Here is a 12,851-nt window from a genome sequence, read left to right as displayed (position 1 = left end):
ACGCACGCACGCGCGAACACATACGCGCGGACGCGAGAGCGCGCGCGGACCTTTCATGCGTGCACGACTTGCACGAGACGCGCTCCACCGCGCCTGGAAGTGACGTATCGAGGGGGCTGGGGGCCCGGGGCCCCGCGCGCCCCTCGAACGTGGCAGCAAGCCGCCATCTTGTCCGCCGCGCGAGTGGGGGACGACGCTGCCAACCTGATCGAACGAAAGAACTGCTGAGCCTCGCGAAGTTACCAGAATCTTGGAAGAAGAAAACGGATTGATTCTAACCTAAAAGAAGGTCGCGACCAGTCGCGATTATTTATACATTTATCGAACGGTATGTGACTTGTGCGACTAATTTTATGTTGATTAGACACCTTACACGTTAAATTTTATTTTCTCCAAAGAAGTTACGTTGCTATTCGCTGTACCTAAAGTCATTTTACGATTGAGCGCTGTTTCGAGGTTATGAGCTGTCAAACTGTTGTCAACGTTCAAGATTTTCAATGTCTTCTCACCAGTTTATCAATTAATGTCAAACGTATTTCACGTGTGTAAGATAATTTTTCTCTCCGTTTGCAGTATATAGCGGCAACATGGCTAAGGAACGTGGCGTCATGAAGATGCTCTGGAACAGTTTTGTATCCTCGCTGAAGCCTCGCTTCGCTCGCCGTAAATTGATCGGCGAGGATTACTACGGCACGAAATACTACGAGGAGGAGATCCGCTATTCCGCTCGGAAGAGACCGCCGCGGTATTTTGTTCCGGTGAACAAGGAAGACTTCGAGCAGGAGCGGCCAGGGGAATGGGAGGCCTGGTTGAGATACCGCAGGAAAGAGCCGCCCACGCGGGAGGAGATAGAAACCAATTACCAATTGGCAATGACCAAGAAGGAGAATGCAGCGAGACTTTTACAGGAGAACCGCCCCAAGAGCGAAGATACCAGAGATCTTCCTGTTACCTCGTCCACTACTCAGGCAGATGTTCCGGGAAACTTTCCAGTCTACAAAGATTACAAAGATTTTGGTCAAGATTACAAACCGAAGGACGCATATAAAAGATAATGAAGATGCCATGTCTATATAGTAAAGTATATTTCTAGATCAAAGTTTTTTTTATGCAACACGTGCATGGAAAGTGCCCCATTACGCACGCTACGCGTGCGTGATAGACCACTTTCCAGGCACTTGCAACATAAAATAGGGAGTGTAAATCGTGTGTAAAGATGAAAATTCCCGGGTGCGGCTACCGCATTCATCTTACGACACTTGTTACACAAATAACTATTCTATTTATGCAATAAAAAATTTAGCAGAATTCCCAGGGAATGGTTTTAAAACAATTTATGCAATAAAGAATTTAACAGAATTCCCAGGGAATGGTTTTAAAACAATTATGAAAAAGTTGTTTGTTCTTTAACATAGATGATAATATAGGTTCCTATTAAAAATTTTAGAGTTACATCTCTTCATTTTACCATTCAGAGGGGATTAATGGGAATTAACGCTTCATGAGAATTTAAATTTGACACTTTAAAGGATTCTTCCTACAAGACTTAAAATCAGAATGATTAAAATTGAACGCACAGTTCAGGATATTAAACCGTTAAGCCTTAAGTGAGTCACTCTGTATATGAAAAATGATTTATTATTAATATTCTATTCTTTTCTATACATGTAAATGAAGATCTATCGCTTTCATATACAATCATTCTCGGCGCAAAATTATAACAAAAGGTACTATATACTGGGTAGGTGTACGAAATATTCATTTCTCGATATACTCTACGACTCTAAGTTTGCAATTGCGGTTGCCCGTGACACGAAACGAATAACGTAGATATGGTATAAAGTTTCGTTTTACATGAGGGGAGGAAAAAAGAAGTTGAACGTATGACATTCTAAATCACATTTGATAAACTTGAATTATCTTCTGCTCCAGATCGCGCTGTGCAGTTTCTAATTACATTTTGCGACTTGGTTACTACAAACTTACGATTGGAGCCGTGATCGTGTGACTTTTTTGACTGCCCAACGCGTGATTCTAAGATTTCGTTATAAATAGTAGTTTAAACAATAAAAATCAAGCTGTCAGTCAACGTCAAGTTTTTCTTATACGAATTAAATTGATAAAAACTTAATGCATAGCAAACGAGAGCATTCTGCGCATCAACCAGAAAAATCACTATTATCAAACAGGGCTTGATCGTACAGTTCCCCCTTGACCAGTCGTCCGCCGAAATAACGACCGTTCAGCGAATCTCTTGCTCGTTCCGCTTCTGAAAATATGAAAATCAATTCGATAATTATGACAGACTGTTAATACATATGCGATACGTATATATTACAGGGCGATCTCTAGATTATTTCATATTCGGAAAGTACGATCAATTTGGAACACCCTGTGTACGTATAAGTATATCTTTACCGTTCATTTCGGCGAATTCGACGAATATCTTTACGATGACTTCCGCGTTTTCGTCATCCTCGGACTGTCTCTCTTTATAAATAATAACCCGTACGACCACACCGAACTTGGAGCACTCGTCCTGAATCTCCTCCTGTAGGGTCTCGTCCACATCCTCCGGTGCCACCATATTTCTTAAAATAACGACTCGGGACTCAACTTTACGCATAAGCTTCTGCATGACGAGATGACGCGCGCTCTGGCCCTTGATTGACATATTCTCTTGCTGCTGCAACGTCTGTGGTTCCGTTTCCTCTAAGAGTTTCTTCTGTAATTCTTCCTGTTGTTTCTGATGAGCCGCTTGTTCCTGCGCTCGCCTCATAATATCGGAATTTGCAGTTGTTGTAACTGGTATCTAACGAGCAATTAGATTTTTCATAATTGGCACGTTGAAGATTCAATATTTTTTTTTTATTTCGATGCTTTTTATTCTAATATATTGGTAAAATACTTACAATTGGCGTGCCGACAATTGTAGGCGCGACAACAGCAGGAGGTGGTATAACGACCGGTTGGCCAGGAATCGGTTGGATAATAGCGGGCGGTCGCGTTAAGGTTTGCGGTATGGCTATGCCGGGTGGAGGTATCACTGGCGCTACTGTTGCCACCGTCGGTGGTGCCATTATCGCTGCAGGTGCTATAGTAGGTCGTACTACGCCAGGAAGCGCTGTAACAGAAACAATGGTAAAGATGTAAATGTAAAAGTGATCGCTCTTTCTCTTGCAACACTTGAGTTCGATGTAGATGTAAAAATTACGAACTTTGATTCAGGATTGGTGGTGCGGCAGCCCCAAGTTTAGTGAGACCTAACGCGACCGCGTTACTGGCAACCGCGTCCATCGCTTGAATCTTTGCTGTCGCGGCTGCTGCGGCCACCGCGGCCGCAGTCGGCATCATGCTAGTACCACTGGGTGGTCCCATGAGTGCATTCGGCGGCGTTATGGCTCTCCCTACTCTCAAATACTGGCCACCCAAATCGAACAAGTTCATGGAGGCGATGGCCTCCAGCGCAGCTTGCATTGTCTCATACTCGATAAAGCCGTAACCTTTGTGTCGATGGGGCGAACTGCCTTGTGCAAGTTTGCAATATGTGATCGGCCCGAATGCCTCGAAAACTGACTTGATGTCGTCTTCCGTCAGGTCTTGGTGTATCGACGCGATATAAATGCGATTATAATGTTTGCTCTCCTCGGTGATCTCGTCGATCACAGATTGCGCTTGTGGCATATTGGATGGACGTCCCACGACCTAAGGTAAATGAGATAACGGCTAAGATGTATTCTTTAGCGTTGTGTCAACATGCAAAATTATTTAAATAACTAATTTTAATAGTTTCACTTAATTTTTTAAATAAATATACAACATAGAATATGTGTGATGGGATGTAATTCAATAAAATGAACTCAAAGTAATGTACACATAGTAAAAGTATACTAATGAATTAAGATTTTCGAGCAAATTGCAGTTTAGACGCAATTCGCTCGAAGATCGTAGGTATTGGACTAAATAAAAATTTGCCGACCTCCGGCGGGATGATAGGATTGCTGGGGGACAGGAAATTCGTTATATAGGTACGTCCTGCTACCTTGATGTTGCGGCCACCGATCATGACACCGTTCATTTGCTCCAAAGCAAGTTGCGCGGCTTCGGGTATCTCGTATTCGACAAAGGCGAAGCCCTTGTGCTTCTGCGTAACGGGATCCCAAGACATATTGATGGACTTGATCGGTCCGAATGGCAAGAAAGCTTGCCTGATTGTATCTTCTTTCAACTCAAAACTGATGCTGCCCACATAAACCCTGTCATACAATTATATATTATTAATATTGATATTACTTAATGTAATTGTAGTTTCTTGCTAACAATATTCAATTTTATTCGAATTTCCACATATATGTCATTTGCATTAGAATTTCAAAAAGCATATTTAATTTATATTAATAGAATATTATATATCTCTAATATTAAAATATTCATTTAATTGTTATAAATTGTGCAAAAACAACGATATTAATAACAGACATTGATTCAAAGATTGTTGCATATATCTATCAACATATTTTATAAAATTTACAAATATTGCACATAGAAATAATAGTCTATAAAGTTCTTATAAGTGATTAGGAATATATTTATTTAATTCACAATCTCTCTAATACAAAAATATTTATTTTTTTAATTCTCATATAGTATAATCTATTTCATAGAAAAAAAAATAAAATAAAAAAATTTCTATTTATTATGGCTTAATGTAATAAATTTTTGCTAATATATTATTTTTATGCTTAAAAATTACCCCAATATTATAATACGAGACTATGAGATAAGAAAATCATTACTAACAGGAATTAATATGATGATGCTGTGAAAAGGAACTATGTACATGTATAGGAAGGATAATGACCAACTTATTTGCTCCAGGACGTCTGAGGACAATGGATAACATTAAAAGCTACAGGGAACTAATTTCTGTAATTTGTTAATGTGACTGGAAAACTTGTCGATATCCTTTTAGAGTTAAAAATAGAGAAAATATTGATAACTCTGTAATAGTCGCTTCTCTAATTTCATACACTTTACAACTTAATTACTAAAATATAAAACCAATAGGTGTTTTGTAAAAAAAAAAAAAATTAATCAACGTTTGAGTATAATTCTCTTGAGCTAGGTCTTGCACACGGAAGTTTCGACGATTGAGACAAAGAACAAACAAACCTGCACATGAGAGCGAGAGCCTGCTGTCTTTGCACCTGATTCCGTTGACTAGCCATTTGCTGCAACACAAAGTACCAAAGGCCTTCTATTGATATCCCTCCCCCATTTACAATACATCTCATTGAGTCAAGTAATCCCTGAAGCTCTTTTACCATTTTTCCAACTTCTTTGCTCGACTTCTTCAGTTATCGGAAACACGCATTGACGTTACTCTTAATGCTACAAAAGCATCTAAAGCAAATCAGAATTTTAAGAAAATGTATCAATTTTTCTAATAAAAATAATTATTAATTTATATAATTTGTAAAGTTTATAAAAACTTATGAAAATTTATAAAATTTACATAAGACAAATTTGATGATTTGTATATCGAATGTTTCAGAGCAATTTTAATATTTCTCTCTTTTTATTTGCTGCATTTTTTAATAAATTCGGAGTAGTTTTTGCGCCACTCTTATTTTTCGAAACAGAGAAGACGAAGTAGTCGAGCTCAGAAGAATCGTTTAAATCATCTGAAGATTCATGCATTCACGAAAACTTATCCAGCTTCGCATTGTACAGCTCTGCTCCCGCCGACTATACTATCACAAATTATATCTAACCTTTTCTTATGGTAGCAACTCGGGAATATGTTTAGGAGTGTTCGACCATAAGGCGGATTTATCGTTTCTTTCTTGATCTGATGACACTAACCTGCACATTAGCAATAAAACTTGCTGCCGCAGGACCAACTTATTTTTCTGCGGGGAGAAAAAAATGAGCCAATCAGAATTTAATCTTAATGTTCATTTTTTTAGAGTATCTGTATAGTAATTGACTCGGCGGGATGAGCTATATATTAAATATTTCAGAATTCTATACGATATTATTTTATATATTGCAATTAAATAATCGGCAAAGGAGCTGAATAGAGACAACTATTTATATATATAAATAAAATATATCATGCAAACGAAACTTTATATACGTTAAACTTAATCACCGAATTGGCTAATCAGCAGCTTATTTTATGGACGAGTAAAGAGCTGCACGTAATACTATATTCAACAAATTTATGAAAGATGGAAAAACTAGTTTTGAAATGTAATATTCCAATAGATAATATTTAATAATTTTATCACAAATTTTGATCACTTTCTCGCAATAAGCAAATTCGGCGATTTTCATGCATGTACATCCATTATGCATTCTTATATGTAAACATCGGATTTTTTTATACAGATTGTTAGAAGAGAGCAATTAATAACTAAAAGATTTAAGTTACTTATAATATCTAACATACTTGTACTGTAAAATATGTTAGATATTATAAATAACCTAAATTTAGTTATTAATTACTCTTTTCCACCAAGCTGCATATGAAAAACCTGTCTATAAGAAATATAAAATATTTTATTAAAAAAAAAATTGTTATGATGGTTGTGTGAATTAATAATTATACATTGAACATAATTGTGTCTATAAAAAGTGTAGTTATAATATTATGATGTTAAATTTTATGAATGTCATAATGGAGCAAAGATTGACAATTTTTTTAAAAGTTACCTGTTGTTGATGGGCCAAGGTCTGCTTCATGAGGACCATCTTAATGCTTTGCTCCATCGCATACTTCTTCGCTCTATTTACAGTGTCTTGTTGCTCGGAAGTAATTTTCGGTAGACCAGCTCCTAATATTCCAGGCAGTGTCAGATATTTGGCGCCAGGTCCTGTAAAATCACGAAATAGAAAAATGTGTAAGTCAGATATCTGAGGCAATTCAAAGCAATAAAGAATATTTAGTCATATCAGATCTTATCAGCAAAATGTCCATTTGATCTTGGTTGTCAACGCTCAATATTACTTGAATTGGACTGACTTAGATAAATTAATGTCACTATTAATATGATACATCATTTTTCTAAGATAAATTGAATGAAATAAAAAGATTAAAGATAATAATTTAAAAAAAAAATATATATATATATATATATATATATATGTAACATTATACGTACCAGCAACGACTTGGCCGATTTGATTGAGATCATATATGGGGCCTGATAAGAACTCTGATGCATTTCCTATAAAGAAATTATGCATTAGACAGTTGGCATTAAGGATGGATATAGAAGTATTAATGATATTTCAAACATTTCATTTTTAAATAGAATCAGTTACGCCACCAAGTTATTTCTTAATGATTCAATCGATGGATTAAGGATTACTTTCTTTCTCTCGTTAGCAAATTGGGTGGCCATTTATTTCACATTTTTAGAATCCAATTCATGAAAACTCTTTTTTTCATTATTTAATGTAAAAATAACTGCTGTCTCAGCAATCAGACGTTTGTTTTAACCAATCTTTGGGGAAAACATTTATATATGTACAGATTCGTACACGGAGATGTATAACAGCTGGATGACCTATTTCCCTAGGCTAGTAAAACTTCTATTAGTCGCATTGATGTATGCGGGCGCATTATTCTTATTCGTATTGTGGAATATCTTTCTTAACACGGGAGTACCGTGACGCCATGCCAGAAGCTGCTATGATAAAACCGTCCTCCAAACTGTAAGTTCACAGAAATTAAAACGATCAAGGAATATTACAACTCTTTTAATAAATATGGTTGTATGGGTGTGTGTTGATGTGTGCATGTGGATGTATTGTAGAGATATGTATGCAAAATGTATATATGAAAACCATATATTTATGCAAACATCGAAACGAAGAAGTATCTCTCGTTTGATGCATGCTATTGGAAGAAACAGAGCGTAGATTGTACGAAGACCACAAGATAAGAAATTTTGTCAGAAACGATACGACTTGTAAGAGAAAATAGATGGACCGAACATTATTCATATGCATTAAACTTTGATAAAAATTAGTCATTAGCCGAGGAGTGTCTTATTTAAATTTGAGCTTTAAGTACTGTTTGCACAATCAGCCCCAAAAATCAGACTAGTCATAATTAGATTAGGTTTCATAACCAATTTGGTCTGCTAGTCTCTGAAACAGAAATCAGAAACAGAAAAACAGAAGTCAGTTCGACTTTTTCATGAATTAAAAAAGGCTCTTAAAGTTTTGTGCGATCATTCGATTTACAGCTAACCGTGTTCTGGGCTGAGCAATGACGGTTGTGCGCAAATTATCCGAGATTGAGGCGACGCACAAATCTGTAAGCACAAAGCAAAGGAGAATACTCTCAGTGCATTTTCTGCGCCATATTCTTAGTCTTTGCCTTCTCCAACCTACCACTTTTCAACCTAACAAATTTTCACGTAGCAATGGCGAGATCTTTAAATGCGGATACGTGAATTTCTTTTCTTTTTCCACGATTAATATCCAGAATGCGATTACTCAACGGTTCAACGTCACGTAATACTAAATCGCATTTGCGGTCAATTTCTTTTTTTCACTCGCATCGCCTACATGCACACTCGGACATCGTTATAACATGTCTCGAATTAGCGCGTATATACTGCTTAGCGATGGCAGAATAAAATGTCAAGACGAAGGCGTAACGGGAGTGGATATCACGTTCTCATCATGTCATATTTGAAAGAGATTCAATTAGAATCTCTAAGCCACATCCATGGCTATATCGACGTCCAAGTGTTGGGACTTATCGACATTATCACCTAATGCAAATATAATATAAATGCATGTTCGATAGATATATGACAAATTTAATATATACACCCTTCGCCATTGCCACTCCCGATTACGAGCCTCTAGATACGTTGATATTTGCAGGTAGAGGTATCACTCTTTTGACAGTAATATCTCCACGAGATAATCATATACATAAAAAAATGTCTCTTAATCGTTATTATGCCGTACATATTGATAAAGATAAGATTTCACATATTATTGTTCACAACGGTGGAATTAAAGTGGCGCCTATCCTCCGAAAGAGGCTCATAATCAGGAACAGAGAAACTCTAAGCCCTAAAATGCTGACCTATCTAAAGTATGCATCGTACTCGGCAATAGATACGGTATCAGTGGGAGTTTGTTAAACTCTGATTTGTTCTGTTCAACGAATGTAGTCTTTCATTGTTTGGCGCACGTTCATGATCACAGCTCAGTCGTAGGCCACGGATTCTGTACTGTCTCTCCGCTGTAACATCTCAGAACAGAAGGACAACCATACATTAGTGTGATTTAGGCGCCATACAGTCATCATCTATTTACCCTAGCCTACCGAAAATTTTATGCTCAAAACTGCTTCTGAATAGACGCATTCTGCAGTTTTATAGAGTATGGCAGCATTTTTTTTTAAGAGAAAACTAGCACCTGAGTGTCCTAAGTAGCTATTGTACGCATTTCCACGTCATGTTCTCGTTCTTAATACACATATTACACTTGCTGTCGTTTCTCTGTCTCATTGCGTTTCCCACTAACAAAGTTATGTATATAATATCGTAGTTATCACAGGCATAACGGCTATCTGGCTGCATTAGCAATTTACCTTCCACTTTGGCCTTCTTCGCCGGTGGCTCCGCACTGTTTTGTGACGTCGGTGCCTGCAAACAAAAACAAACCTGGTATAACATAAAGTAAGATCGACAATTGACAATTTTATCTGTATTATAAATTCCGCTGTATTATAAATGTTTGCCATATCCTAACAATTTGTCAGTGGATTTGAACAGAATACCATGACAGATTAGCGTCAACCAAGTCCACATCGAGCTCGCATTCTATCAGAAAGCAGATTGCAGATTGCCAGCAGAAACCAAACAGAATTTTATAACCATTTAAATAAAAAGTACCATTTAAATAAAATCACGAAATAGCAGATTCTGTTAATTTAATAATCTACCACCCCATGGTCTGCTGAGAGATTCTATTTCTATTAACATTCTTACATAAAATCTGCAAAATCTATTTTTGACATATTTGTCTGGTAGCAAGCAGTGTTGGCGACACACTGGCAGTTCACCAGCAGATTTGAACAGAACATTTCAGTAAATCGACATCAATTACATCCGCTTTGAACCTGTGTTCTCCACTCAATGTAATCTAACAACAAAAACCAAATAGAATCCGAACATACATAATAGAAGAAAATGAAATAAAACATCATTTAAATGATCACAATAGATTCTGCTTAGCTTTCGCATTCAATCTATCTATCCCATTCCATCAGCAGATTATCCTCTACATTTTCATGGACATTCTGCCAATGAAATTTACAGCGGACAACTTTGCAAGATTTGTTCTCGGTAGATTTGGTTATCTGGACGCATTTCTCTCTCGGCCTGGCGCCGTGCCGTCCGACGTCGCGCGAGAAAAGTCGGACGCGACGCGGCCGACGATCGGCAAGCCGCGTCGGCGAAAGTCGGAGTACGATCGCCATTACGCTGCCGAAGGGTTAGCCGCGGTCGTCGCTCGCTGCGTTCCCCGTGGGCGTTCCTCGCGCGGAAGGGACTCGCTCACCATAGCCATTGTTCCATTCATCGTTCCTCGTGAGCCGTTTCGGGGACGGAAGAGGACCTCGGGATCTGCCGTAAATTCCTGACGAAACCCGCGAAACGCGCAACGAGTCACTTCGCGGGACGATGCGCCTCTTCTTTGCGGAAGTACCGCGCGCCGGAAGTGCACCGTGCACCGCCGCGCCACTTTCCCCCCGTTGAGCGCCCGTCGGACGGCACCGCGGAATCGCGGTAGAATTATTTACATTTGCGTATTTTTGTTTATTTATTCGCTCGTTCGCACCGCGCGAAAAAATGCGACTTGAGGGCAGCTGAGGGGAAAGAGAAACGAGAGCGTCCCGCGGGCGTGAGGCGAGCGTCGAGCGATTTGACTCGAGCGGTGCGCGATCCGTGACAGCCTTCAGGGCGGTCGTCGATTCGCGCTCGTGGTTAGGATTCGAATGGCTCGTGGTGGGTCGCTCCTTTTTTTCTCGCCCGGTTCGCTTCTCGCACACGCTTGACACGCTCGGGATGATCGACGACGAGATTATGGCGGACAAGGGCTTCTTCATCAAAGTGGTGGACGACGAGAAGGTGAGGCGCGACTCCCGGATTACATCCGCATGCCATTTTCCATGATTCACTATGAAGCCCTCCTCTTTGTTCCCCCAAGAAACTCCCATGGATTATTAATTTACGTGTTCGCCTTTGCGAAGGGCAAAGGGCTGTTCTCCAATCGCGCGTTTAAAGAGGGGGACGTGATACTCGAGGAGCGGCCTGTGGCCTGCTGTCAGTTCCTGTGGAACTCGGAGTTTGGATACCTGGCGTGCGACCACTGCCTAAGGCCGCTGGAAACGGCGGAGGAGAACGTCCGCAGGCTGACGGGCAATTCGAGCTTCGTTGTGCCGCACAAGGAGTGCTGCGAGATAAACAAGAGCTTGATAACCGAGTGCCCCCTGTGCGGAGTCAAGTATTGTAGCGTAGAGTGCCAGAATGAAGCTTTTCAGAGGTAATTACAAGTCAGACTTTTACACGCTTGCTGCAGCTTTCAATCCCATGTGTTGTATTAACATGTTTGTTCATTCTTCTTCTTCTTTCAGGTATCACAGTACGTTGTGCCTGCAAGGGAGAGTCAAGGACGAGAGCCATCCTCTCAATCAGTTGTGCGAAACGTGGAAACAAATGCACTATCCACCTGAAAATGCGTCAATCATGTTGCTAGCAAGGATGGTCGCTGTAGTTAATCAAGCGAACGACAAGGAGGAGGCTCTAGCAATGTTTTCACAGTTTTGTCATCGTACCGTCTCTAACGACACGCACGAAATTGTACACTATCTGTTGGGGGAGAAGTTTGTGGGCCAAATCGACGTCCTTCAGCAAATGATGAAGGAGGCTCTCAATACCGAATACACCGCACATGTATGTAATATATGTATATTATTGTTAAACGTATTGTTACATTATTATTAATTGAAATTGTCGCTTTCAGTGGTTCACGCCGGACGGTTTTAGAAGTCTGTTAGCTTTAGTAGGAACAAATGGACAAGGAATTGGTACCAGTTCATTCAGCCGCTGGGTAAAAAACGTTTCCGCTTTAGAATTGCCCAAAGACGAGAGGATTTACATTGACAAATTGATAGAGAGAATTTATGACGCCATGGACGATGGTAGTTTTATCTATTTATATTCTTATAATTTATTTCTCTCCAGATGCCGCACTTAATAAAATATTTTTGTAACTTCTAAAAATTTATTTCGCAGCGGTAGGACCGTTTTTAAATAATGAAGGGTCGGGACTGTACATTCTACAGTCGTCGGTGAATCATAGCTGTGTACCAAATGCAGTCGTTGAGTTCCCTTATTCGAACAATACTTTAGTATTAAAAGCAATACGAGATATAAAAGTTGGCGAGGAAATCTGTACGAGTTACCTCGATGAGTGCCAGCTCGAAAGGAGTAGATATTCCAGGCAGCAGGCATTGAGTTCCATGTATTTGTTCGTTTGTCACTGTGACAAATGCAAAGCGCAAGCGAACGATCCTGATGTGACGTCTGACGAGGAGGAATCCGATGAAGACTGATGAGTGCCGAGCCGAAGGTGCACAGGAATAACGATACAATTTTCATAATAAACAAGATACGAGATATATATCGAACAATATCTAACCCCCTTAATGGACAATTATCTCTAACGGATATCCTGTTACGCTTCAGTCGGCTATCATACATACGGTACACCAAGTGAGCTTCATGTAAATCAATAAAGTAGCATGTAGGATG

At 39.3% G+C, this 12,851-nt stretch overlaps 3 protein-coding genes across 12 annotated transcripts; 2 read left to right on the top strand and 1 right to left on the bottom strand.

Moving 5' to 3' along the window:
- Positions 1–225: 225 nt before the first annotated feature.
- On the top strand, positions 226–1,315 carry LOC112456642 (NADH dehydrogenase [ubiquinone] 1 alpha subcomplex assembly factor 2). The gene is made up of 2 exons (XM_025019333.1): positions 226–328; positions 574–1,315. The coding sequence occupies exon 2, from the start codon at positions 588–590 to the stop codon at positions 1,053–1,055; it is 468 nt and encodes a 155-aa protein (XP_024875101.1). The 5' UTR covers positions 226–328; positions 574–587; the 3' UTR covers positions 1,056–1,315.
- A 297-nt stretch (positions 1,316–1,612) lies between these two features.
- LOC112456638 (poly(U)-binding-splicing factor half pint) lies at positions 1,613–10,727 on the bottom strand. 10 transcript variants are annotated; one of them, XM_025019324.1, is made up of 12 exons: positions 10,597–10,725; positions 9,626–9,680; positions 9,116–9,283; positions 8,264–8,327; positions 7,167–7,720; positions 6,718–6,878; positions 5,173–5,231; positions 4,043–4,256; positions 3,219–3,705; positions 2,913–3,124; positions 2,419–2,812; positions 1,613–2,269 (listed from the first exon to the last, which is right to left on the bottom strand). In XM_025019324.1, exons 5-12 carry the CDS (start codon positions 7,249–7,251, stop codon positions 2,160–2,162), a joined length of 1,722 nt encoding a protein of 573 aa, XP_024875092.1. In that variant the 5' UTR covers positions 7,252–7,720; positions 8,264–8,327; positions 9,116–9,283; positions 9,626–9,680; positions 10,597–10,725; the 3' UTR covers positions 1,613–2,159. The 10 variants fall into 10 exon arrangements, with proteins under 10 accessions (XP_024875092.1, XP_024875095.1, XP_024875091.1 ...); XM_025019327.1 differs by having other exon boundaries at positions 9,138–9,283; XM_025019323.1 differs by having other exon boundaries at positions 8,264–9,283.
- A 110-nt stretch (positions 10,728–10,837) lies between these two features.
- LOC112456640 (SET and MYND domain-containing protein 5) lies at positions 10,838–12,718 on the top strand. The gene is made up of 5 exons (XM_025019330.1): positions 10,838–11,165; positions 11,288–11,580; positions 11,672–11,990; positions 12,061–12,238; positions 12,333–12,718. Exons 1-5 carry the CDS (start codon positions 11,103–11,105, stop codon positions 12,650–12,652), a joined length of 1,173 nt encoding a protein of 390 aa, XP_024875098.1. The 5' UTR covers positions 10,838–11,102; the 3' UTR covers positions 12,653–12,718.
- The last annotated feature ends 133 nt before the right edge of the window (positions 12,719–12,851 follow it).

The sequence above is a fragment of the Temnothorax curvispinosus genome, unplaced genomic scaffold, assembly GCF_003070985.1.
Source record: "Temnothorax curvispinosus isolate PA1 unplaced genomic scaffold, ASM307098v1 QBEX01007025.1, whole genome shotgun sequence".
Lineage (NCBI taxonomy): Eukaryota > Metazoa > Arthropoda > Insecta > Hymenoptera > Formicidae > Temnothorax > Temnothorax curvispinosus.
Note: the sequence above shows the minus strand (reverse complement) of the source record. Positions and strands in the feature narration are given on the sequence as shown.